Source organism: Mustelus asterias, chromosome 24 (assembly GCF_964213995.1).
Source record: "Mustelus asterias chromosome 24, sMusAst1.hap1.1, whole genome shotgun sequence".
Lineage (NCBI taxonomy): Eukaryota > Metazoa > Chordata > Chondrichthyes > Carcharhiniformes > Triakidae > Mustelus > Mustelus asterias.
The window spans coordinates 7740135-7767283 of NC_135824.1; the positions used below are offsets into that span (position 1 = coordinate 7740135).

The 27149-nt window shown below is 47.1% G+C and overlaps 1 protein-coding gene across 1 annotated transcript in view; it reads right to left on the reverse strand.

Annotated features, from left to right (window-relative positions):
- Positions 1 to 27149, reverse strand: part of LOC144511183 (integrin alpha-11-like) — a 177837-nt gene that overhangs the window by 41053 nt on the left and 109635 nt on the right. The window contains exons 11-18 of the mRNA XM_078241244.1: positions 25179 to 25323; positions 21860 to 22008; positions 20920 to 21060; positions 19187 to 19390; positions 9177 to 9307; positions 8182 to 8348; positions 4039 to 4181; positions 2047 to 2157 (exon numbers count right to left, since the gene is read on the reverse strand). Of these exons, the coding sequence (XP_078097370.1) occupies positions 2047 to 2157; positions 4039 to 4181; positions 8182 to 8348; positions 9177 to 9307; positions 19187 to 19390; positions 20920 to 21060; positions 21860 to 22008; positions 25179 to 25323 (1191 nt within the window). The remainder of the gene's footprint in view (positions 1 to 2046; positions 2158 to 4038; positions 4182 to 8181; positions 8349 to 9176; positions 9308 to 19186; positions 19391 to 20919; positions 21061 to 21859; positions 22009 to 25178; positions 25324 to 27149) is intronic.

Sequence of the window (27149 nt, forward strand, 5' to 3'; positions counted from 1 at the left end):
AAGTGGTGTTGAAGCGTTATATAAATCCATGTATTACGCACTAACCAAGATCAGCTAACTCTGCGTAAACTGGGATCAGCTCTGAGATTTTCCTAGTCTACATGGCTCACCGCCACACCACAGGGTGCTTATAAAAAGCTGGTCTACCCGGGGAGTGATTAAAGAACACATTGCCGGCAAACTGATGTCAGACATCAATCGGAATGTGACTGCATAATTGAGGCATTGGGGAGGGAGGGGTGGAGGGTGAATGCGAAGTTGGACTTTTGCCTCACCATGAAATCAGCCTGATTCGGCCTGAAGAAGCATTTTAGAATCTGGCTCTTGAAACTTCTTTTCAATCAGGCAGTGGTCTGGGGTATTCTAGAGACAGGCCCAGGACAACTGTGGGGAGGTTGGTGAGGATTTGGTTGGTGGGGGTGGGGTGCGAGGTGGTAGAGAAATCACCTGCATAAGTGCTGAGATGATGGTTTGAATAGCTTCTCAGTGGGGAAGACTAAGGGCAGCTCGGTGGCACAGTGGTTAGCACTGCTGCCTCACAGCACCAGGGACCCGGGTTCAATTCCTGGCTTGGGTCACTCGTTCGCAGTCTGCACGTTCTCCCCGTGTCTGCGTGGGTTTCCTCCGGGTGCTCCGGATTCCTCCTACAGTCCCCAAAGACGTGCTGGTTAGATGCTAAATTCTCCCTCAGTGTGGCGACTCGGGGATTCTCATAGTAACTTCATTGCTGTGTTAATGTAAGCCTACTTGCGACACTAATAAATGAATTTTACAGTGTTGAAGTCATTCTGTAAATATTTTTGCTTCCTGCATTAAGAGACAATCCATCTTCTCTTCTCCAGCAGGCAAGCAACACATTGCAATCTTGTGGTGGGATAAATGTTTAGCATTCGACAGTTACTGGAGACTGAGACGGAATTCCCTCTCTGACTTTCCTGCTGTATCCCCAAGCTGTGGTGACTGACCTTTTGGACTATACATACCTACGACCAAAGGGGCATTTAGCTGGAGTCACTGAGTTACCCATTGTGGAGAATGCAGATTGAAGCCGTGAGGTTTCATTTATTTTTAATGTTAGAGCTTCCGCATGCATTAAAATTTATTAGTAATTAAAAATAAAAATCCAGAATGCAGGCGTTTTTAAGTTTAAATCTTATTTATTAGTGCAACAAGTAGGTTTACGTTAACAGTGCAATGAAGTTGCTGTGAAAATCCTCTAGTCGCCACACTCCGGCGCCTGTTCGGGTACACTGAGGGAGAATTTAGTATGGACAATGCACCTAACCAGTCTTTTGGACTGTGCGAGGAAACCCACGCAGACACGGGGAGAATGTGCAGACTCCGCACAGACAGTGATCCAAGCTGGGAATCAAACTTGGGTCCTTATCACTGTGAGGCAGCAGTGCTAACCACTGTGCCACCGTGTCGCATCACTGGTGAGGCTGACATTTTTAGACTATCTCGATCCAACTGAGCAATTTTCTCAGCCATTTCAGAGGGCGTCTATGTTGTTGTGGGATTGAATTCTCATAGAAGGCCAAACAAGGGAAGGTGAGTAGGTTTCCTACACTGAGGGTTTTTACAACAACCCGACAGTCAGTTTATTATTGCTAGACACTTTTTATTTCCAGCTTTTTGAGAACCTGAATGTGAATTGCTGTGGTGGGATTGGCACTCACAATGTTAGGATTGATTAATCTAGGCCTGTGGATTACTAGTCCACTAACATTACCACAACATCACCACACCCCTGGTTTAGAATTAGGCTTCTATGTGCAAGCGACATCCTAAAAATGTTTGTGACTATCGCCTCTATTTAGTGCTTTTAGCGAAATCATAATACGTTCCTCCCCACATGTGAGCACAGTCGTAGCATACAGCAGCTAGAGCAGTGTGGCCTGTGCCCGTGCCAGCGTCCCAGGTGAGGGAGTGAGTTCCCGCAGTCGACCAAAAGACAAATGACACTTTCCTTCTGGTGAACGTGTGGGTACGGAATGCGGAGCGCGCTCCAAACACAAGCATCGTAGCGGCCGTCAGGTCACCTACCGTGGTTCTGGTTGTGGTTGGCCAACCATCATCCAGGACAGGGCCGTATTCTGGGTCCAAGAGGCCAAAGTCCAAAATGAAGCCGACCGGCCTGATGTAATCCAGTGTATCCTGGAGGGAAGAAAGAGTTCACAAGGAGGTTCGGATCCGCAGAAAAAATACAGGAAGTAGTAGAGGAAAGAATTGGAGGAAAGGAGGGATGAAGATGGAATGAACAAAAGATCTTGGAGTTACATAATAATTGCCCAGACACCCCAAAGCACTTCACCACCAATCAATTCCCATTGGCAAGCAGTCATGGAAGTTATGTGAGGAAACACGGCAAAGTCTCCAAACTAGCAAAGCTGATGAACAAGCAGTTAGTTTGGTTTTGGTAGCATTGTTTGAGGGTATAGTGTTGACCATAGCACTGAGACTAATGCTCCTGCTCCTCCCCAGATAGTTCTGAGGGGGATCCTTCACATAACAAACAAAGAACAATACAGCACAGGAACAGGCCCTTCGGCCCTCCAAACCCGCGCCGCTCCCCGGTCCAGGATTGAATCCTGAATCCAGGATCCCCGCCCAATTTTCCAGCCTATCTACATCCTAATATCCTATCCACCGAGCTGTCCCTCACAGCTACGATGCTTTGTTCATCACAACCTATTAACTCACCCCCACCCCCCCCATTCCAGACCATGTGATCTCCAGGGAGAGGCAAAAACCCAGAGTGAAAACCCCAGGGCCAATATGGGGAAAAAAAAATCTGGGAAATTCCTCTCCGACCCCCTGAGGCGATCGAAACGAGTCCAGGAGATCACATCTAGCTGACTAGCCCAGAATCACAGAATTCCTACAGTGCAGAAGGAGGTCCATCGAGTCTGCACCGACTCTCTGTAGAGCATCTTACCCAGGACCACCTCCCGCAACCCCACACATTTAGCACGGCCAATACACCTGACCGACACATCTTCGGAGTGTGTGAGGAAACCCACGCAGACACGGGGAGAACGTGCAAACTCCACACAGACAGTGACCAGAGGCTGGAATTGAACCCGGGTCGCTGGCGCTGTGAGGCAGCAGTGCTAACCACTGTGCCACCGTAGTGACATAGGTGGCAGGATCTTCTGGTTATGACTGGAAATTCCCACCGGGGTCAATGGGCCTTTAAATGGTGCATCTAAGTTTCTGTCTCAGCGTGGCCTGGATTTCCATGGGAGGCAAGACTGGAAAAGTTACCCTCAGGCCTCAGCTTAATGTCACACCTGAACAGTAGCACCTCTCCTCAGTATTGCATCAAGGTGGCAGCTTAGATTGGAGCAAAGTGCTGCTGAGGAGGCTCTGTAGTGTATAATAATGCGACAATTTGATCAATATCTTTGCTGCAGTACTCCAGGCGAGGCCTGCGTAATTATTGCTGCCCTTAGGAACTGTCCCTCCATCCTGCTGTGGTTCTGAGTGGCAGGGCAGTGATGCTGGTTTAAGGTGGTAAGATTAGCCAATGTCCTATCGCTGAGTAACAAAAGTAAATGCACAAGGTCCATCGTGTGGGACAGCACCAAGATTGACAAGAGACAAGTCCAAGACAAGGCCAATCAGACCAAAGTGATCGCATGATGCCAAGCTGGAGGATGATGGGAAGACTGGAGACCTGAGGAAATTTGCAGTCCTGGAGAAGGCAAGAGTTATAAGAGGAGATATTGTGACAAAGTCAGCATAAATAAGAAGGAAGAGTAAGAAGAAGTCTCACAACACCAGGCTAAAGTCCCACAGGTTTGTTTGGTATCACAAACTTTCGGAGCGCTGCTCCTTCATCAGGTGAGTCACTTGATGAAGGAGCAGCACACCGAAAGCTCGTGATTCCAAATAAACCTGTTGGACTTTAACCTGGTGTTGTGAGATTTCTTACTGTGCTTACCCCAGTCCAACGCCGGCATCTCCACAAGGAGGAAGAAGAATGCGCTGGTTAGTTGAGGAGGAATAATTGACAGAGCAATGCCTGGTACTTACTAGAACATGAAAATTGAATAGGTCACAGGTCTCTAACTCGGGTTCCACACTGATATTGGTGTGGACGTATTTCTCGAAGTTGTCATCAAAGAGTGCCCTGGGTGTGTACCTACGTTCATCGATGGAAACATTGTACCTGATGACTGAACAAAAAGACAGAATCATTTCTCCAGTTTCAAACTCAACCTGTTTTCCAGAGTTTTGTTTTGATCTAGTTGGTTGGGGTTCTCAGGAAAACTGAGACACCAGACAGCCGTATGTATCGGGGGAATCAGAGCCATGCATATCAGCTGTTAATTACCCTCAAATGTAAGGAGAGGCTAAAGAAGGTGGCTGAGGGGGAGTGGGGTGGGCAGTCTGGGTGGTCCAGTGAGTCTGCACATGGAGTTTCATCTCTGGGAAATGGGTTCAAATCCAGTTCAAGCTAAAAATGCTCTCTCCACTCGCTGTAAACACTTGACATAAAATGAGATTAGTTGATTTCAAACGACGGTCATCAAATCCCTACAGCGCAAAGCAGGCCATTTGGCCCATCGGGTTGGCAGAGCACCTTACCCAGGCCCTATTCCCTAACCTATACAGCTTGGGACACCAAGGGACAATTTAGCATGGCCAAACAACCTAACCTGCATATCTTTGGACTGTGGGAGGAAATCGGAGCACGTGGAGGAAACCCACGCAGACACGGGGGGAACGTGCAAACTCCACACAGCCAATCACCCGAGGCTGGAATCGAACCCTGATCCCTGGCGCTGTGAGGCAGCAGTACTAACCATTGTGCCACCCTGCCGCCCATGATATAGTAGCCCCTAGGAGACATGCATCCACAGCACAAACTGTGTCCATTTTGTCATTCCTTGGTGCTCAGTTACCTGCAGAGATCAAAGTTATAGGGCAGCAGAGAAAAGGCTGGGGCTTGGTCTGTTGCGCTTGCAGAGAGCTGGCACAGACGCAAGGAGTTGATGGTCTCCCTCCTGTCATCCTGTGATAAGTTGGCAAGTTAACTCAGAGAAGTCCACAAGAATGTTTCAGTGTGGTAAATATCACACTGGTACATTTCCACTAAAATTGGGTTCAGGCACATTGGTGGGGGCAAGGAAAGCCAATATTTATATAACTTTTCATGACCTCAGTGTCTCTCCAATGTGCCTCACAGCCAATGAAGTCTGGTCACTCTAAGGAAGAGCAGCTTCTAATAGAAGCGCAGCAAGATCCCAACAACAAAAATAATCAGTTCCCACTGATATAAAAGCAAAATACTGCAGATGCTGGAATCTGAAACAAAAACAGAAAATGCTGGAAAATCTCAGCAGGTCTGACAACATCTGTGGGGAGAGAATAGAGCCAACGTTTCGAGTCTGGATGACCCTTCGTCAGTGCTGAAGAATGGTTTTCCAGCCTCAAAACGTTGGCTCTGTTCTCTCTCCACAAATGCTGTCAGACCTCTGCAGGTAACTGAGCACCAAGGAATGACAAAGAGATTTTCCAGCACTTTCTGTTTTTGTTTCAGTTCCTACTGATGCTGGCGGAGGGATTAGCGTTGGCCAGAACACCGAGGAGAACTCCTGTACTTCTCTTTGGAAAGTGACATAGGGTCCGTTACATGCAGCCGGGAGACATGGCTTAACATCTCACCCAAAAGACAGCAACTCCAACAGTGCAGTACTCCCTCAGCACTTGCACTGCGGTGGAAGTCTCAGTTATATACTCAGGCCTCTGGAATGGGGTCTGAATATTCTAGCTCCAATGTCGGCACTACCACTGCACCATGATGACAGAGATTTAACCCGCCTCGAACTGCATTTGAAAGAGGACAGTGTATTATTCATAGAATCAATGGATAGAATCCCAACAGTGCAAAAGGAGGCCATTTGGCCCATTGAGCCTGCACTGACCCATCTAAAAACTGCATTCATCGTGGCCCCAAATATATGGATTTCATTTTTGATGAGACTTTGTAGAAATGGAATTGTCCCACCCAGGCTCTATCCCCGTAACCCCACACATTTACCCTGCTCATCCCCTGGCACTAAGGGGCAATTTAGCATGGCCAATCAAGCTAACCTACAAATCTTTGGACTATGGGTGGAAACTGGAGCACCCAGAGAAAACCCACGCAGACACGGGGAGAATGTGCAAACTCCACACAGACAGTGACCCAAGACCGGAATTGAACCCGGGTCCCTGGCGCTGTGAGGCAGCAGTGCTAACCACTGTGCCACCGTGCCACCCATCACTATTCCCAGCACTGACATCCTGATTAGGAGAGGTGGTGGCGTAATGGTATTGCCACTGGGTTAGTAACCCAGCGTAATACTTTGGGAACCTGGGTTCAAATCTCACCAAATTTGGATTCAATTAAAAAGTCTGGAATTAAAAGTCTAATGACGACCATGAAACCATTGTAAAAACCCATCGAGTTCACTAATGTCCTTTATGGAAGGAAATCTGCTGTCCTTACCTGACCTGGCCAGCAATGTGGTTGACTCTTAACTGCCCTCTGAAGTTAGGTTCAAGGGCAATTAGGGATGGGCAACAAATGCTGGCCCAGCCAGCGATGCCCATGAAAAAAAAATGATCCTTTTGCATTTTACCAAGAACAAACTTGCTCATGTAGCGAAGAGGCAAAGCAAAGTTGAGATGTGTGGTATATTTTGTCATGGAGAATCCAAACAGCAGGGGCCAGGGTACGGCAGTGCAATGGTTAACACTGCTGCCTCACAGTGCAAGGGACCCGGGTTCGATTCTGGCCTTGGATCACTGTTTGTGTGGAGTTTGCATGTTCTCACTGTGTCTCTGTGGGTCTCCTCCGGTTGCTCCGGTTTCCTCCCACACTGCAGGTTAGGTGGTTTCCTCCCACAGGTTAGGTGGATAAACCATGCCCAATTGCCCCTTAGTGTCCAAAGATGTGTAGGTTAGATGGATTAAGAATGGTAAATGCACGAGGTTACGGGGATAGGACCGTCTTAGGTAAGATGCTCTTTTGGAGAGTTGGTGCAGGCTTGATGGGTCAAATGGCCTCCTTCTGCACTGTGGGGATTCCATGATTCTCAGGGCATGGGAAGGCATCGCCAAGCCTTAACAAAGCAAGAGGGTGTCAATCTTTATTCACCTGTACACGAGAGGAGGAAGGGGAGACTGAGGGAGGTAAGGAGAGGCTCCACCTAGAATCACAGAATCATAGAAACCCTACAGTGCAGAAAGAGGCATCTGGCCCATCGAGTCTGCACCAACCACAATCCCACCCAGGCCCTACCCCCATATCCCTACATATTTACCCGCTAATCCCTCTAACCTACGCATCTCAGGACACTAAGGGGCAACTTTTAGCATGGCCAATCAACCTAACCCACACATCTTTGGACTGTGGGAGGAAACCGGAACAGCTGGAGGAAACCCATGCAGACACGAGGAGAATGTGCAAACTCCACACAGACAGAGGCCCAAGCCAGGAATTGAGCCCAGGTCCTTGGAGCTGTGAAGCAGCAGTGCTAACCACTGTGCTACCGTGCCGCATCTCTGGGAATAAATGAAGTGAATCTTAATACGAGCACCGTGAATAAGAGGAGGAATGTTCAAGATGGCCTGTGGGGAATGACAACAGGTTCAGAAATGAGAGGAGACTTTCAACCATTTAATGTCTCATCTTGAAAAGTTCAGAATGGAATTTGATTCAGGTTATAGGTGATGGTGTGAATAGCTGGGGTAGTTAGTCGTCACAATTTTAAGGCCAGATCTAGTTTAGATCTGGTTCTTTTCCCAGAGAATAGGGCCGTGTGCATTAAACTCTCAGCTCGTGTAGTGAACTCTGGTTCACTGAATCCCCTCGAATGAGAGCTGGACTTGTTCTCGGCTGGGACTGAGGTCACCTTGTACAATAGAATTCTCCAAGGCCAGATTGATCTTCTGGGATAATTTTGAGGGGGCTTGGAGAAATTTTCCAGATATATTCCTCCCACAAATCTGTCTGGGTTTTTAATCTGGTTTTCGCCTCCTCCAAGTGATGACTTGGCTTTGGATGGAGAATGGTGTGGGACAGGGTGGATGGATGAGTGGACTGTGTGTGCCAGGACTTATATGTTCAGAAACAAGCAGATTTTGAAATCTGCCTTCATTATCTCTCCTCGAGAGTGTCGCACTTACTCAAACTGGCATTCTGGAGTCCTGGTGACTTGGCTGTAACAGTGAAACAGATGGACACAGACATGCAGCTGCACTCTTTGCCATTCCTCCTGCAATCCTTGTTGAAAATGTTGATTTTTGGTGGTTCGAACCTCATGCTGGCATTCATATGGATGATGCTGCGAGACCTGAGGAGAAAGGATGACATTGCGTGGGTACTTCAGGAACCACAAGATCCTCTACTTTAAACTGCAAATCCAACAAGTTGGGGAGGCAATGGCCGAGTGGTATCATCGCTAGACTATTAATCCAGAAACTCAGTTAATATTCTGGGGACCTGGGTTCGAATCCCGCTACAGCAGATGGTGAAATTTGAATTCAATAAAAAATATCTGGGATTTAGAATCTACTCATGACCATGAAACCACTGTTGGAAAAACCCATCTGCTTCACTAAAGTGAAGTTTATTTATTCGTGTCACAAGTAGGCTTACATTAACACTGCAATGAAGTTACTGTGAAAATCCCCTAGTCGCCACACTCCGGTGCCTGTTTGGGCACACCGAGGGAGAATTTAGTATGGCCAATCCACCTAACCCGCACACCTTTGGACTGTGGCAGGAAACTGGAGGAAACCCATGCAGACACGGGGAGAACGTGCAAACTCCACACAGATGGCGACCCAAGCCAGGAATTGAACCCAGGTCCCTGGCCGCTGTGAGGCAGCAGTGCTAACCACTGTGCCACCGTGCTGCCCCAATTGTATGCAGTACTCCATATGTGGCCTTACCAATGTCCTGTACAGTTGTAACGTTACGTCCCAATTCCTGTATTCAATGCTCTGACCAATGAAGGCAAGGTGCATTTAACTACAGAACCAATGGAGGATCAATGCAGGCAACCCACTTCAATGGATCAAGCTGATGGAGGAACAGTTATGGCAGGAAAGGCCACGGACAGATAACAGCGAATGGACAAATCATTGGCTAAATGCTGAACAAATATAGATTAACAAACCATAACTGAATGGCGCTGCCGAGTGCTCCAATTGCCAGATCCACCAACCCGTCGTCATTCATATCTAACTGTCCGTGAATACTGCGGCCAAAGTACAGCAGCCCGTGACTGACCTCTGAGGCTCCAATTCTCTGTAAAACAGCAAATACAGAAAGAGGTGGTTTCATTGCATTGACCGGAACTGAAATAAGTGAACAGCTGCTGGTTTGAATGAAGAAAGCTGCTGATAGGCCAAGGAAAATATGGCACCGCTCCAACAACATTGAAAAGAGGGACCAATAAGGTGAGTACTGGGCGGTGATGGAGTGACACCATCCTTGGTGGTAAAATTCTGCAAGAAGGAGTGACGGGACATGCCACGAGGGAATGTGATGTGCCTGGGAGGAACAGGTGTCTTTGCACCAGAGGTTCCCAAAATCCGCCACCATTGAGCATTTTCCTCATCTCAGGTGGGATTCTCCGGCCTCCCAGCTGCGTGCTTTGCAGCAGCAGGAGGCGGTGTGCCGTTCGTGGGTGACGGGATACTCTGATCCGGCCGCTGTCAATGGGATTTCCCATTGAAGCCACCCCACGCCCGGGGCTGGGGGTGCGTTGCTGGCGGGACAAGAGAATCCCACTGACACAAACGGCCAGAGAATCCCAAAGTCTGGATCTGTTGTAATGAATTGATATTGATTGGCATTGTTAGTCAACAGTTCCATTGTCATTGTGCTATGCAACTAGCAGAACTGTAATTAGTAAATCAGGTGGACCTTGGTCTTTCTTCATCTAACAATCAGCAAAGATGGTGACGTAGTGGAAATGTCACTGCACCAAAGACTCAGAGTGACGCAGTGAGTTCAAGTCCCAGCATGGCAGTTAGTGAAATTTAAATTACACTAATAACTTTCAGATTTGTAAACCTGTCTTGGTAATGGCCAATTGAAACCATTGTTGATTAGCATAAAAACCCACCTGATTCACCAATGCCCTTCAGGGAAGGAAATCTGCTGTCCTTACTTGGTCTGGCCTGCATGTGACTCCAGACCCACAGCAATGTGGTTGACTCTTAACTGCCCTCTGAAATGGCCGAGTGAGCCATTCCGCTCAAGGGCAATTAGGGATGGGCAACAAGATGCTGGCCCTGCCGGTGATGCCCGCATCCCATGAAAGAATTTTTAAAACTCCGATGTTTCTGTGGCTGGAGGATGATTTTCAGATTGGGATTCTCCAAGACCTGCACCAATGTAATTAGCTTTATATCGTCACCTGAGGGGAGCCACCTCTGTGTGACCATGACTACGTATCCCTCTGGCAACCACCAGAGCTCGTGATACAGAACACGTTCGCTTTAACATTCTCTGCGATTGATTCTGACAAGAGTAGATCCATAGAACAGAATCATGGACTCCCCACAGTGCAGAAGGAGGCCACTTGGCCTATCAAGCCGGCACTGACAACAATCCCATCCAGGCCCTATTCCCGTAACCCCACGAATGTACCTTGCTAATCCCCCTGACACTAAGGGGCAATTTAGCATGGCCAATCCACCTAACCCGCACATCTTTGGACATTGGGAGGAAACCAGAGCACCTGGAGAAAACCCACGCAGACACGGGGAGAATGTGCAAACTCCACACAGTTAGTGACCCAAGACTGGAATTGAACCCAGGACCCTGGCACTGTGAGGCAGCAGTGCTAACCACTGTGCCACCATGCTGAAGCTTACCTGCATCTAGGTACCTGCATGAGGGCACTGCTTTAAACTTTAATCTACTTCTAAACACATTGATTAGAAAAGCATTGGTGAAGAAGGGGAACTGAAGAAGAAATTGAAGGTGATATGGTGAGAGGAGTTCTTTTCCTGATTGGTTATGTGATTGTTTTGGGTTAACACCAATACCACTATGCGGTGGTATAGTGCTATTGTCACTGGACTAGTAATCCAGAGACCCAGGGTGACAATCTGGGGACCCAAGTTCAAATCCCACTATGGCAGATGGTCAAATTTGAATTTAATAAAAATCTATTCAAGAAAAATCTACTGATGACCATGAAACGATTGTCGTAAAAACCCATCTGGTTCACTAATGTCCTTTCAGGAAGGAAATCTGCTGTCCTTACCTGGCCTGGCCTACATGTGACTCCAGGCCCACAGCAATCTGGCTGACTCTTAAATGCCCTCAGCGATGGGCAATAAATGGTGGCCCATCTAGTGTCACCCACATCTCATGAATGACTAAAAAAACTGTCAAAACATTCCAGCTGCAGTTAAATGGTGTAATGGATAAGATCATAACTTCAAATTCTTGACCACCTGGATAGAATGTTTATAATCTCAGAGTAACGCATGCAGCTAAACCACTGGAATTTCTGACTCGCAAGCCAATGATGGCTGTTTATGAATAAGAGTTAAGGTGCTCATTGATATTTAGATGGTGTACAGTCAATGCTGCCATTGAAAGTGATCACCTTGTTTAAGAGTCTCTGAACCAAGTGACTGAGAATCCTCCAGTTCTGGACCATCTGTTTTCTCAGAGGTTTCAGACTCTCTGTCATGTATAAAAATCCAGGGGCAGGAGGATCCCATTTCATCTCTCGAGCCTCTTTCAATAGTCTATGAGGTCATGGCTGATCTGCAACTTAACTGCCTTTTCCCTCTACCCTTTAATACTTGCGCTTAATACAAATCTATCAGTCTCAGATTCAAAATTAACAATTGATTTGCTGCTACCAGGACAGAATTCTAAACTTCTTAACCAGTTTTTGGGTGGGATATTCTGGTCCCGTCCGTCATGGAAGTGGAAATTTCTGCCCAAAGACAATGGACATTTTGCTGGTCTGTCAAATTTTATGTCCATGTAAATCCCCCTGCTTTGGGTATAGCAGTGTCTCCTGAAAGATTTCATAGAATCATAGAATCCTACAGTGCAGAAGGAGGCCATTTGGCTCATTGAGTCTGCACTGACCACAATCCCACCCAGGCCCTATCCCCATAATCCAGGCATTTACCCTAGCTAGTCTCCCTGACACAAATGGGCAATTTAGCATGGTCAATCCACCTGACCTGCGCATCTTTGGACTGGCAGGAAACCGGAGCATCTGGAGGAAACCCACGCAGACACGGGGAGAACGTGCAAACTCCACACCGACAGTGACCCAAAGCCGGGAATCGAACCCGGGTCCCTGGCGCTGTGAGGCAGCAGTTGCTAACCACTGTTCTATCGTGCCGCTCCACTGCGCCAGGTTACAACCCCGGTTCTAGGCTGCCGACCAGAAGAAATAGTTTTTCTCGAACTAGCCTATCAGCTCCCCTTAATATCCAGAAAACATTAGTTAAATCATCCTGCAATCTTCTAAATTCCAAGGAACACAACATTACTTTGTGTCATCCATAGCCAGACTGCTTGGGTGCAGGTTGGGGCTTCTTACAGTGTTCAGCAGTGGGTGTTATTAGACCATAAGACCATAAGACATAGAAACAGAATTAGGCCACTCGGCCCATCGAGTCTGCTCCGCCATTCAATCATGGCTGATATTATTCTCATCCCCATTCTCCTGCCTTTTCCCCATAACCCCTGATCCCCTTATTAATCAAGAACCTATCTATCTCTGTCTTAAAGACACTCAATGACCCGGCCTCCACAGCCTTCTGCGGCAAAGAGTTCTGCAGATTCACCACTCTCTGGCTGAAGAAATTCCTCCTCATCTCTGTTTTAAAGGATCATCTCTTTAGCCTGAGGTTGTGCCCTCTGGTTCCAGTTTTTCCTACTAGTGGAAACATCCTCTCCATGTCCACACTATATTTAATATTGACTCATCAATAGAGAGCATTTAGATTTCCGGGGAGGGCGTTGACATGCAGGGTTATCTAGAAATGAATGGGAGTAATTTCAACTCCCGGTGATAGGTCTAACCCTATATATTTCACCAATGAGTCAGTCCAACTGATCTATAGTGCCCTAAAGTACTGCGAACCTGCTTGCTTCAGATAGGAAGATAGATTGCATTTATACAGTGTGATGATACTGTGCCTTTAAGAAATGTATTTCAGTCATGTTTCTTGTGCAGGAACTGTTCTATGCACTTGGAGCCATTTTGTCGGAATCCAGCAGCACTATATTGTTACTGCAGCAGCATAATTGATCTTAATTGCTACCATGATTGTTTTAATCTGAACTAATGCAGGGTTCTGTTGTTTTTTTTTCTCCTGGGATATTTCAAAGTAGTGCTTGATTAGGTTGATTGACAGGTAAAGTCATTTGACCTGGGTACAACTCGTCTTTCACAGAGAACTCAAGACAGTCTGCTTTTTGAGATAGGTAGCTTTCTCCGTATCTCTTGCTCTGTCTGAAGTGGAGGCTGGAATCTGCCAAGAAATAAGCCTTTTTCTCTGAGATTTTACTGCCTGTGAGTGGGGCTTCCTCTGGAAGTTGCTGCACGAGTATTAGAAGACAAGTATCTCTCTGGATCACTCTCCAAAAATGTCAAAAGGCTAGAAATCCATTACCCACCTAAGCATCTTTGGTTTCTCTGCTATCTGGTTCTAAAGAAGGGATTTATGTCTATGGAGGATATTGCTAAATTTGAAAAATAGAGATAGCTACCTGTTAAGAATTATACTTTGTCATGTTTAAGTATTTTAATTGTTAAAAGTTATGAATTATTTTTATTATATTCTATGGTCTTAAATAAATTTTGTTTGATAAAAGCTTCCTAGTGGGTCACTTGAATCATACCTGGAGTGAAACACCTTATGCTCACCCTAATGCCAAAATCAAATGTAAAAGCTAGGGTCCAGGCAAACATCATAAAATACCTTTCCGATCTGGTCCTTAACAACCGTGACTTTCATGAACCCAAGACATTGCAAAGCTTTTTTTATAGCCAATGAAGTACTTTTGAAGTCATATAGAGTAGTTATGAAAACAAAGAATGCCATTGGTGTAGTCACTGTAGGTTTAAGATATCTGATGAATTGGTTCGAAATGCCCATCAGCTGTTGGAAGCAGCAGGATTTGGGGGAAACAAGGGGAAGCAGAAAAGTTATGGGGTCATATGTCACTGGGATTGGTCACATGCCAATTGGATGGGTGATATCAGTCACTGGGAAGGGTCATAACAGTCACTGGGATGTCACCTACAAATCTAACATCATTTTCCTGACATGATGACTTTGTGAATTGGATTGCAGGTGATGTCATCAGGCCATGTGCGTGATAAATATCATAAATAAATTCCACATTTACCTCTTTAGCATAACCACCGGCTGGAATTTTCCGGCCGTTCCCGCCGGCGGGATTCTCCAGTCCCGCTGCAGTAAACAGAGATTTGGCTGAGCGACAAATTCTCCATCCTTGCTTGCAGCAGCGGTGGGGCGTGAATGGCCGGGAAGTTCTGGCCACTTTCTCTAAAGGGTGACAATGCACCGTTAACACTTCAGTTTCCTCTGCTGCCATGTTTGTGGGATTAAGTGTTGCCGAGAATAAACTGACAGGGAAGATCCCAACAACTAACGCTTGCTCTGCTTCCCCTGCCTCAATTTTAATCAACGTTGGATTTGGCCCAAGTGGCTTCAATGTCACCAGATTCGGGAAAGCAAAACAAACCAAGACTCTCCCTCCTGATCAATATCATGAGAGTGAACATTTAAAATGGGAAGTGTTGGTGGATATGGAGCCAATGTAGCTTTCTGAGCACTGAGTTAATGAGGTAGCCCTCAGGAAGTGATATAGAATCATGGAGCTTTACAGCACAGAAAGAGGTCTGTATTGGCCATCATGTCTGCATTGGCCATCAAGCACCTATCTATTCTAATCCCATTTTCCAGCACTTGGCCTTGTATGGTATGGTGTTTCAAGTGCTCATCTAAATGTTTCTTAAATGTTCTGAGGACTCCCCCCTCCACCATCCTTTCAGGCAGTGAATTCCAGATTCCCACCACCCTCTGGATGAAAATGATTTTCCTCAAATCCCCTCCAAATCTCCTGCTCCTTACCTTAAATCTACACCCCCCCTGATTAATGATATGTGGCACACCACTTACTGACAAGTCCTGTAAACCTCTACAAGTACTGTGTCTGCCTAGGCACAAACAATTTGGGATTATCAATCCCAGATGCAGTGTTATATCGTGGCTTCTAAGCAGATCTGAATGTTGCCAAATTGCTTACTTGAAATATGGGAAGGAGTGGAAGAGAGAAACGACGAGAAAAATATGTACAAACTATAAAAAAAAAGCAATGGAGTTCTTTCTGACTTACATTATTCTGACTATTTAAGTTTTGAAGCACATTTGTTTTCACTCAAGTGAGCACATAACCTCATAATTAGTGCCAGAAATAATTAAATACTAACAGTCTCAGCAATATAACTCAGTCACGTGTCAATTACACCTGTCGCCGTCACATTCTGTTCATTGACAAATTGTGACATAGGTGCAAAAAGCTTTCCACTGTCAGAGTATATTTAATGGATGCTGAGCTTATTTTTGAATTAAAAAAGGTGACTTATATATGGCATTTAACCTCGGACATCTCAAAGTTCTTCACAGGCTCTGAAGTACCTCTGAAGTGTCGTCACCGTTGCAATATAGGAAATGTGGCAACCAATTTTTTTTATTATTCATTCGTGGGACATGGGCGTCGCTGGCTGACCAGCATTTATTGCCCATCCCTAGTTGCCCAAGGGCAGTTGAGAGTCGACCAAATTTCTGTGGTTCTGGAGTCACGTGTAGGCCAGACCGGGTAAGGATGGCAGATTTCCTTCCCTAAAGGACATCAGTGAACCAGATGGGTTTTTCCGACAATCGACAACGGTGTCACGGTCATCAGTAAATTCTTAATTCCAGATATTATTTAATCGACTTCAAATTCCACCATCTGCCGTGGCGGGATTCGAACCCAGGTCCCCAGAGGCCAGATAGGGCCTCGCTTGCTGGTGCCCTTAGCGAAAGGTTAGGAACATCTAATTGACCTAGTTAATGTATGCCATTGATTGGATTAAATGGGGAGATTTTTCAGTTGAGTTTCTGGAGAGAGGAGTGAATTCTCTATTTCACAGGTGAAGGCCCAGACCCCTTGCTTTCTGTGACCTCAGGGTCTTCCCGTCCTTAGAGAATATTCCAGTGCATGTGTTTTTCTCAGGTTGGAGGCCATGCAACTTCAGAGCCTCAGAGGCAATGAGATGCATTGCAGAGACACCACGGACACAGACCTCAGGTCAACTCAGTCCTTCTGGACAGCAAGCCTCCATATAGCCCCCTGATTTTTACATTCGAGATCCCAGCACTGAGCTTACACATACAACCACTGGACAGACACATACAAAGAATGGGAACCGAAAACTAGAGAAGAATAATGATGTGTTTGCACTGGAGGGGGTGCAGAGGAGATTCACCAGGATGCTGCCTGGGATGGAACATTTAAGTTATGAAGAAAGGTTGGGTTGGCTTGGGTTGTTTTCGTTGGAGCAGAGAAGACTGTGGGGTGACCTGATCGAGATGTACAAGATTGTGAGGGGCATGGACAGAATGGATAAGGAGCAGCTCTTCCCCTTAGTTGAAGGGTCAATCACAAGTGGGCACAAGGTGAGGGGCAGGAGGCTTAGGGGGGGATGTGAGGAAAAACCTTTTTACCCAGAGGGTGGTGATGGTCTAAAATGCACTGTCTGGGAGGGTGGTAGAGGTGGGTTACCTCACATCCTTTAAAAAGTACCTGGATGAGCACTTGGCATGTCATAACATGCAAGGCTGTGGGCCAAGTGCTGGTAAATGGGACTAGGTGGGAGGTCAGGTGTTTTTTGTGTGTCAGTGTAGACGTGATGGGCTGAAGGGCCTCTTCTGCACTCAATGATTCTATGATTCTAAGAGCTTTGCCTCAACATCTGGGTGAGTTGAAGAACAGACAGAATCAATTATTAGTTTCCAGTAAATTACTGTGAAATTTCTTCCATCTTAATCAGCTCCAGAAATCACATTGCAGCAAACTGTGGTTTAACACTGGGATAGACAGTCATTACCTTACAACGTGGAGCACATTCTGCATCTAATTGTGAGGACTTTCCTTGTGCTATATCAACTCTGGAATTCCCTCTGCAAATCTCTCCTCCCTCTCTTTCAAGATTCTGGTTAAAACCATTTTGACCGTGTATTTATTCAGCTGTCCTAATGCCTCCCCTCTTAACTCACTGTCAAAATATTTTCTGATTATGTTCCCAATTGCACTTTATGTTGAAAGCTGAATTCGTAGAATTATAGAGTTCCCTACAGTGCAGAGGAGGCCAGTTGGCCCATCGAGTCTGCACCGATTCTGACCCAAGCTTACCCCTGTAACTCCACATATTTACCCTGCTGATCTCCCTAACCTACATATCTTGGGACACTAAGGGGCAATTCAGCGTAGGCAATTAACCTAACCTGCTCATCTTTGGCATGTGGGAAGAAACTGAAGCACCCGGAGGAAACCCACGCAGACATGGGGAGAATGTGCGAACTCTAGGATTTGGAGGCTTTGGAGAGAGTGCACAAAAGATTTACCAGGATGTTGCCTGGTATGGAGGGCATTAGCTATGAGGAGAGGTTGGAGAAATTTGGTTTGTTCTCACTGGAGCGACGGAGGTTGAGGGGCGACCTGATAGAAGTCTACAAGATTATAAGGGGCATGGACAGAGTGGATAGTCAGAAGCTTTTTCCCAGGGTGGAAGAGTCAATTACTAGGGGGCATAGTTTTAAGGTGCGAGGGGCAAAGTTTAAAGGAGATGTACGAGGCAAGTTTTTTTACAGAGGGCGGTGGGTGCCTGGAACTCGCTGCCGGGGGAAGTAGTAGAAACGGATACAATAGTGACTTTTAAGGGGTGTCTGGACAAATACATGAATAGGATGTGAATAGAGGGATATGGTCCCCAGAAGGGTCAGGGGTTTTAGTTAAGTCGGGCAGCATGGTCGGTGAGGCTTGGAGGGCCGAAGGGCCTGTTCCTGTGCTGTAATTTTCTTTGTTCATTGTCCTACACAGTCACTCTGGAATTGAACCTGGGACCCTGGTGCTGTGAGGCAGCAGTGCTAATTGCTGTGCCTCCGTGTAATTATTTAACATTACACATTCTCAGCTTTTGAACGGGGATGGAAGATCTATGGGGCTGGAGTATAAATTTGCCTTGAGAGGAAGCAGAACGTCCAATAGTACACTAGCTAATTAAAACGCCTGGAGGCACTGAAAGGAATATTAGAACTGCAGAAATTATCTGTGTAAATATGGGGAATTGCCGCATTCCTGTAATGTCATGATCAGATTCCTAAAATAAACCACAAGTCAAAGGTACCAATTATAATTTAATTTCACATTAATTATGTCATGCTTTCTCTCATTCTGCCTCTCACCTTTACTATTTGTCCTTATTTTCCCAACTTTTTCCCAAGTAATTTAAACTAACCTATATTTTCTACATTAAATTTTCCTGAAATAATCTTTGACGGGTCCCTTTTTTTTCCACTTTCCGTCTCGCTTAACTCGCCGGTGGGAACCTCCTTCGGAACTGCCCTCGTTTTTTTATACTTTTCCAATTCAATCAAATCAAATCCAATTCAGAGTCTCAACAAGTTGAGACATTTCAGATCCAGGCTGACAAGACAGGGCGAGCGACCAAAATCACCCCGTCCTGGGCCTGATCTACATGAGCCAAGCTGATTGGAGAAGGGGGAAGGTTCCTCCTCCAAGACTTGAGTTCATTTGCATCCTAGCCAAAAGGCCGAGATGCCGCTTTTAAAAATTGCTTCATATGAAACATATGAAGCTTCAGTGTAACCTAATGACCTCAACCAAGTGCAGCCGACCATGGGCTGCCGACCATACTACACCCGATCCCAGCCAAAAGGCCGAGAAGTAACTGGGCTGCAGAAACGCTCCCATCCTGTTCCAGCCCAGTCTCCGCCCCGCATTCCTGCCCAGGAGGTGTCAAAACCGGGGCCGCATCACCCAAGGCAGGTCCCTGGGGATTGGAACTGGAGGAAGAGGAGGAGGTGGAGTGTGTCTTACCTGCTTGTAGTCCTTGAGGATGTTTTTGTCATATCCGTGGAACACATACACTGCCCCGTGATGATCATCCTCCAGTGGTGCTCCCACCACCACATCGTTGAAGGAGTCGTAATTAAGGTCGCGGACAGCAGCGATTGCAGAACCGAAGCGCGAGTTCTGGGATTTGTCAGTAATTTCTAGAAAATTACTGAAAATGAAAGCCCCCTGTAAAAACAAACCAATAGATTCTGAATGTTGATGTCAAATCTTGTACTAAAATTTGCATCTGACGTTACAATTATGCAAAGGTCCACAAAGATACAAGTAGTATATCCCACTGAGAGTTATGGCACTGCTCAACAATAAAACTGGAAGGGATGTGAGTCACTCTGGAGAAGGGGGTTGTCACTCTGCTGGATGTTACTGTAGATTGTTCTTGGGAGATGCCAATCGCTAGCAAGGCCAGCGTTTATTGTCCATCCTCACTTGAGAAAGAGGGGCTGAGCTGCCATCTTGAACCACGGTGGGCGCAGTGGTTAGCATTGCTGCCTCACAGCGCCAGGGACCCGGGTTTGATTCCCGGCTTGGGTCACTGTCTGTGCAGAGTCTGCACGTACTCCCCGTGCCTGCGTGGGTTTCCTCCGGGTGCTCCGGTTTCCTCCCACAGTCTGAAAGACGTGCTGGTTAAGGTGCATTGACCCGAACAGATGCCGGAATGTGGCAACTAGGGTATTTTCACAGTAACTTCATTGCAGTGTTAATGTAAGCCTTGTGACTAATGAATACACTTAAATTTACTTACTTGGTGTTGGTATACCTACAGTGCTATTAGGGAGGGAGTTCCAGGGTTTGAAGGAATGGTGGTGATAAAGTTCCAAGTCAGGATAGGGGTTGGGTTTGAACGGTTTCAGAACCGTGAATTATTGTTTTTCTCCCCTCAACCCCGAAGGCACTGACTCCTTACTGATCTATACTGTCAAAGATATCAACTGTCATCCAGCACCTGATTTGAATGCCTATCTCTCCATGTGTTATTTCAGATCTCGAATGGTAGACTATTTGGACACATAATCCAGCATGCCAAATGATTGGCTACACAGGTTGTTCAGCTAGAGTTACTGCCAAATAAGCAGAATGGGAATCATAGAATCCATAGAATCCCTACTTTGCAGAGGGAGACCATTCGGCCCATTGAATCTGCACCGACCACAATCCCACCCAACCCCTACCCACTTAGCCCTACATATTTCTCTGCTAGTCCCCCTGACACTATGTGACAATTTCCCATGGCCAATCAACCTGACCCACACATCTTTTGGAGTGTGGGAGGAAACCGGAGCACCCAGAGGAAACCCACGCAGACACGGGGAGAATGTGCAAACTCCACACAGACAGTGGGTGGAATTGAACCCGGGTCCCTGGCGCTGTGAGGCAGCAGTGCTCACCACTGTGCCACCATGCCGCCCTAAATTCCACCCACACCTGACCAACCTGGGGCACAGAGAATGATTATTGCACGTCCTAATTGGGTAGTGCAGTCAAACCCATGACCTACTGGCCTGTATGGAGTGTCTGTCCACTGAACAGCCTCTTTGGCCTCTGGCAACTGGTGAGTTCCAAAATAACACAGGCTGGGATTTTCCTAGAATGGGTCCCTGCTCCGTCTCTGTCACTGGAAACGCTATGGAAAACTAACAGAGGCAGCAGATCCTGGGAAAGTCCAGTCCTGACAAAGAAAGCATCCTAACAATTACCTTGTGGAGGGAGTAGATGTAGATTTTACCCTTCTCTCTACCATCAATGAAATACATGGGAGCACCGACCAGTAGGACATCTGTCACTCCATCAGCATCCACATCCACTGGAGATATTTCACTTCCAAAGTATGATCCAATCTGAAATAAATGTGGCAGGAAAATGATTAATCGGCGATTTAAAGTCTCTGTTTTTCAGTGTCTCGCCAAAGTAAACATAGCCATCAAGTTGCAGCCTCTGCAATACTGAACAGGAAAGTGTGTCAGGCGAAGCTTAGGCCAGTAATGTAGCACGCAGTCCAGCCTTTGGGCACAGTGACAATAGCAGACAGATAATACACAAGATCAGGAGGCTGGGAGGACCGAGAACAGAGAGAGCGCAGAGTTGTTCCCACTTAATTAGTTCCATATTTGAGCTGCCTTTTAGGCTGAGCTGTCAATGCACTGAGTGGACTACATAGCAAGATTAGACAGCAAGAGGAAATCAAATGGAGAAGGCAGCAAGACTTAATCCCCTTGAAGAAAGATTGTTGCACGAAATTTCTTTTTTATTAAAAGTGGGAGAGAATTTTTTCAATTTTTCCTGACATTCCATGATTCACAATAACACATCTCAGCCCACCGCTTCCTGCCAATGCGTGCCAGGCAGATACAAGCCCATATTTAAATTTAAGCAGGTTTCTCCCAACCCTCTCAGGGAGAGGTGACAGGTGTGTAATAGTACAACAATCTGGGTATCCTCCACAACAGGAGAGGCTTGCGTTCCGAGGTTTGATGAGCCCAACAACACTTGTCCTGTAACAATACAAACTGCACGCACAACAGATGCAATTGTGAATAGGCTTGCACGCATGTGATTCACATCTGTCCTGAACATGTGTGGAAAAGCAGACATGGGGCGGTTGCATACCCAAAGCACGGATTCAGCAACTTCGCTCACCTGCTGCCCCTTCAGCGACTGCTGGATTGTGACATTTCCGTTGTTCTTCATCGTGAATATAATCACTTTTCCGGTGTGATTGAATCTGGGAGCACCCGACACGTACCACCTTTTCCCTGATTTCGGCATCACTGAAGTTATGGTGTACCCTGAAAGATAAAACGCAGAATACCAGGAGCTCCTGGCTACTGAGTTTCCTTTCACTGTTGCTGCCTCGGAGTCAGGGGGTAGCGAGGGGGTGGTGGGGGGAGGAGGAGTGGGGTGGGGGGCGGGGGAGGAGCGGGGGTTCCAGGCCCCATTCTTGGAAGGTCCTGTGCACCATCTAGTCTGGCTCTCCAGTGCAGTACTGAGGGGGTTGCTGCCATTTAGTTGAGACTTTAGCCCAAGAGACTGCCCACTCAGTCCGGGGCCCGTAATCGGTCTCTATTCAAAGCGGGGACTTCTCTAGAATCATAGAATCCCTACGGAAGGAGGCCATTTGGCCCATTGAATCTGCACCAACTTTTACCCAGCCGTACCCTGTAACCCGACATATTTACCCCGCTTATATATCTTGGGACACTAAGGGGCAATTTAGCATGGCCAATCAATCCAACCCCTCAACATTTATCTCCCAGCCAACGGCAAAGAAAGATGGTCTGTACAATCGTTGCCTCATTGCTATGTGTGGGATCTGACTATGCACCGCTTGGCTGCTGCGTTTCACACAGAACCAGGCTCATATGTTTCAAATCAAGATGATGGAACCTATGCTTTCATTAAAGATGCTCCAAATTGGCCACGGCGCTGAAGCGCTGGGACATCGTTTCTCCATTAGACACTTGACAACATTCTGCTAACTAACACAGAATGCTTTGATAGAAGCAAAATGATTCTCGAGGGAAAGGAACCACATTTAGCAGCCGTCGCTGAGCCACGAGGTCAAGTCTGAAGCTTCTCGGTGCCTGTTCCTCATCATAGAATCATAGAAACCCTACAGTGCAGAAGGAGGGCGTTCGGTGCACCGAATCTGCTCCAACCACAATCCCACCCAGGTCCTATCCCCATAACCTCACATATTTACTCTACCAATCCCCCTGACACTAAGTGGCAATTTAACATGGCCAATCAAACTAATCCACACAGCTTTGGATGTGGGAGGAAACCGGAGCACCCGGAGGAAACCCATGCAGACACGGGGAGAACGTGCAGACTCCACACAGACAGTGACCCAAACCGGGAATCGAACCCGGGTCCTTGGCGCTGGTTAAGCAGTGTTGCTCACTTTCAGGTCTGCCACATGCGTAAAGAATGCAGATTACAGCAATGAAACTGATCTTCAGAAAACAAATGAGATGCAACAGTGGAAGACAGGAGGATAAAAGGCAATGAATTCTTCCCGCCGGCGGTTCCGGTTCAGCCAATGATGCCCCACCCCCCGACATCCCTGCGCCCGCCCCCGCACCGGGTTCCCGAGTGGCAGAGAGGGTGAGAGCAGTGGAAAAGGCCGTTGACATCGGCGGGACTGGAAGATGCCATTGCTGGCCAATGGCGGGACGCCTCTGCTGCCACAAAACACACCGCAGGGGGGGCGGGGCAGCTGAAGATCACACCCAGCAACAAACTCCAGATAAGAACAGTTCCGAGAAAAGGCTATATTTGGTCTCTGCAATATTAACTTGTGCTCTCTCAACAGATGCAGTCCGAATCATGGACTGGCTACATTGCAGAATGAGGCCATTTGACTCATTGGTCGGGATTGTACCATCCACGGGAATCGGAGCGGGCGAGGGGGTGCAGCATGGGAAGATCAGTTGACCTCGGGCGGGTTTTTACAGTTTTGGAATGAGTAAGGCTGTAAATTCCTGCCATTGTGTCTGTGCTGACTCTCTGCACCCCTTACCTCGAATGTCACAATGATTATTTTGTTTTTTGATTCCACCGATGGCAGGCTGGTCACAGAAGCGGATTTGGACCTTTCCCATTGGCGTAGCAGACAATTCTAACGGTTAAACTCTTTCACTGTCACTTTCCATTCCTTCCACCCAGATAAGGAAATCAATCAAATCCATATCCCCACATTCCCCCGTACGGGATTATAATGGATTAGGCTGTTTCTCATTCCCTCCCAGTACATTTTCCGATGCTGGAACAATGACCATGGCTGGTGTTCTCCGGCTGTTCATTGCTGGCAGGTTCTTGGTCCCGCTGGCAGTGTACCCCCACTGTTCATTTCCCAGCGGCTTGGGGTGGCTTCAATGGAAAATCCCACTGACATCAGCAGGACCAGAAGATCCCACTGCTAATGAACGGCGCGCCGCCTCTCACTGCCGAGAAGCCCGCTGATGGGAGCTGGAGAATTCCGACCCACACTCCATTGACTGTGAAGTGCTATGGAATGTCCTGAGGTTGTGAAAGGTGCTATATTAATGCAGGTTTTGCTCTCTTCATGAACGAAAGATCCAAGTTAATCTTCGTTGTTACACAGTTCACCAATATTACACCAAAGCAGGATTGTGGGCAGAACTTTCTTATCTTTTGACTAAGTGTCAACTCAAACGGGAAAAGCGAGGTGTCGCCCACTGGCTCCACTAGCGACTATTCCCGCCATATTTTTTAACGCTTAGTCAAAGGAACTAAAGAGGGCAGGTCCCACAATGTCATTACGGGGGTGTTGCTGGGATGCTGCCCGGTTATGAACCTCTCCCCCTGGAGGCTGTGCTTCTGTGTCGACCTCCTGGCGGGTTCTGTTCAACAAGTGCCCATTTGTCAAAAACTGTTGTATACCTCGCTGATGTGACACTACACCGGCAGAGGGTGGAGCGCCTACGTGGATGGGGGGAGGGTGGGTCGTAGCAGGGAGGCCGGCTGCATGCCCGTAAAAGGACGCTAATGGAGTACGCAGCCTTTCATGGTGGAAACCCCGTTATATCATTGGGGACAATTGAGCAGGGAAACCCCGCTGGCTTGAAAGCTGTTTTGGGGCTCCGACCTCCACTACTTTCCTTGACCGCTGGAAATGGGATGGAAAATCCCCCCCATCCACCCCCCGTGACTCTGTAGTTTAAATGGCACTATTGCATGACCTGATTACAAAGCAAGATGCAGAGGCTTTTCTGACCACTAACTTTACAAGGGTGATGATGCCCCTTTGTACGAGAATTCCTCCACAGGCAGTGACAGAGACGATTAGTGACATGCGCTGCTCCAATAGCAGTATTTTTGCATCACTAGTTACGGTTACTTTGCACATAATACATCAGAAAGTCATAATGAGCTTCACAGCACCAGTTACACCTTGCAGATTAGCAATAATTGCACAGCCAATGACCGCACTTACCAAGGTAGGCTCCATGATTCTTCAGTTCCTCTGGGAATTCCTTCCTGTAGGCCTCCTTGGGAGGGATCACCCGGCCGTGACTGGTTTGTTTTAAGACGGCACCTGTCCAATCATAGGCTCCCACAGCGCCAAGTAGTATCCCATCCTGCACATGGAAGGTGGAAATAACTGAGGTCATAACACGGCAACAACTTGCTTTATATAGCACCTAACAAAACCTCCAGAAGTGCTTGAGAGGGCCGTTAGCAAACGCAATTTGACATCAAGGGGGTCACGGTGGCACAGTGGTTAGCACTGCTGCCTCACAGTGCCAGGGACCCGGGTTTGATTCCCGCTGGGGTCACTGCCTGTGTGGAGTTTGTACATTCTCCCTGTGCCTGAGTGGGTTTCCTCAGGGTGCTCCAGTTTCCTCCCACAGTCCAAAGATATGCGGGTTAGGTGGATTGGCCATGCTACATTGCCCCTTAGTGTCAGGGTGACTAGCTAGGGTAAGTCATGAACTTGACCAAGTTTTTCGAGGAAGTGACGAAGATGATTGATGAGGGTAGGGCAGTGGATGTTGTCTACATGGACTTCAGTAAGGCCTTTGACAAGGTCCCTCATGGCAGACTGGTGTAGAAGGTGAAGTCGCATGGGATCAGAGGTGAGCTGGCAAGGTGGATACAAAACTGGCTCGGTCAAAGAGGACAGAGGGTAGCAGTGGAAGGGTGTATTTCTGAATGGAGGGCCGTGACAAGTGGTGTTCCACAGGGATCAGTGCTGGGACCTTTGCTGTTTGTAATATATATAAATGATTTGGAGGAAAATGTAACTGGTTTGATTAGTAAGTTTGCGGGCGACACAAAGGTTGGTGGATTTGCGGACAACGATGAGGACCATCAGAGGATACAGCAGAATATAGATCGATTGGAGACTTGGGCAGAGAGATGGCAGATGGAGTTTAATCCAGACAAATGTGAGGTAATGCATTTTGGAAGGTCTAATACAGATAGGAAATATACAGTAAATGGCAGAACCCTTAAGAGTATTGATAGGCAAAGGGATCTGGGTGTACAGGTACACAGGTCACTGAAAGTGGCAATGCAGGTGGAGAAGGTAGTCAAGAAGGCATACGGCACGCTTGCCTTCATCAGCCAGGGTATTGAGTTTAAAAATTGGCAAATCATGTTGCAGCTTTATAGAACCTTAGTTAGGCTGCACTTGGAATATAGTGTTCAATTCTGGTTGCCACACTACCTGAAGGCTTTAGAGAGGGTACAGAAAAGATTTACCAGGATGTTGCCTGGTATGGAGGGCATTAGCTATGAGGAGAGGTTGGAGAAACTTTGTTTGTTCTCGCTGGAACGACGGAGGTTGTAATTTTCTTTGTTCTTTGTTCTAAATGCATGGGGATAGGGCCTGGATAGGATTGTGGTCGGTGCAGACTTGATGGGCTGAATGGCCTCCTTCTGCACTGTAGGATTCTATGATTAAACCTCATGAGCAGATATTTGGACAGATTGGTCGATAATTGAGGTTTTAAGGACCATTCTGTAGATTGACAGAGAGGGGTAGGGAGAGCAGAGGTCTCTGAAGGCATGATCACTAATGGTGGAGTGATTAAAATCAGGCAATTACAAGAACCCAGAATGGGAGGGGCATGGTGACCTCGGAGAAGATCACAGGGACTGGGAGGATGGGGTCCATGGAGGGATTCGACAACAAAAATGGAAGCATTGTCCATAGAGGTGTGCAAGCATGGTTGAAAATATTGGAGAACCAAATCATTTCACTTTTCACCAGTGGATAGGAACCAACTTCTTTTTTATTCATTCGAAGGACATGGGAGTCACTGGGCTGGCCAGCATTTATTGTCCATCCCTAGTTGCCTGAGGGCAGTTGAGAGTCAACCACATTGCTGTGGCTCTGGAGTCACATGTAGGCCAGACCAGGTAAGGACGGCATATTTCCTTTCTTAAAGGACATTAGTGA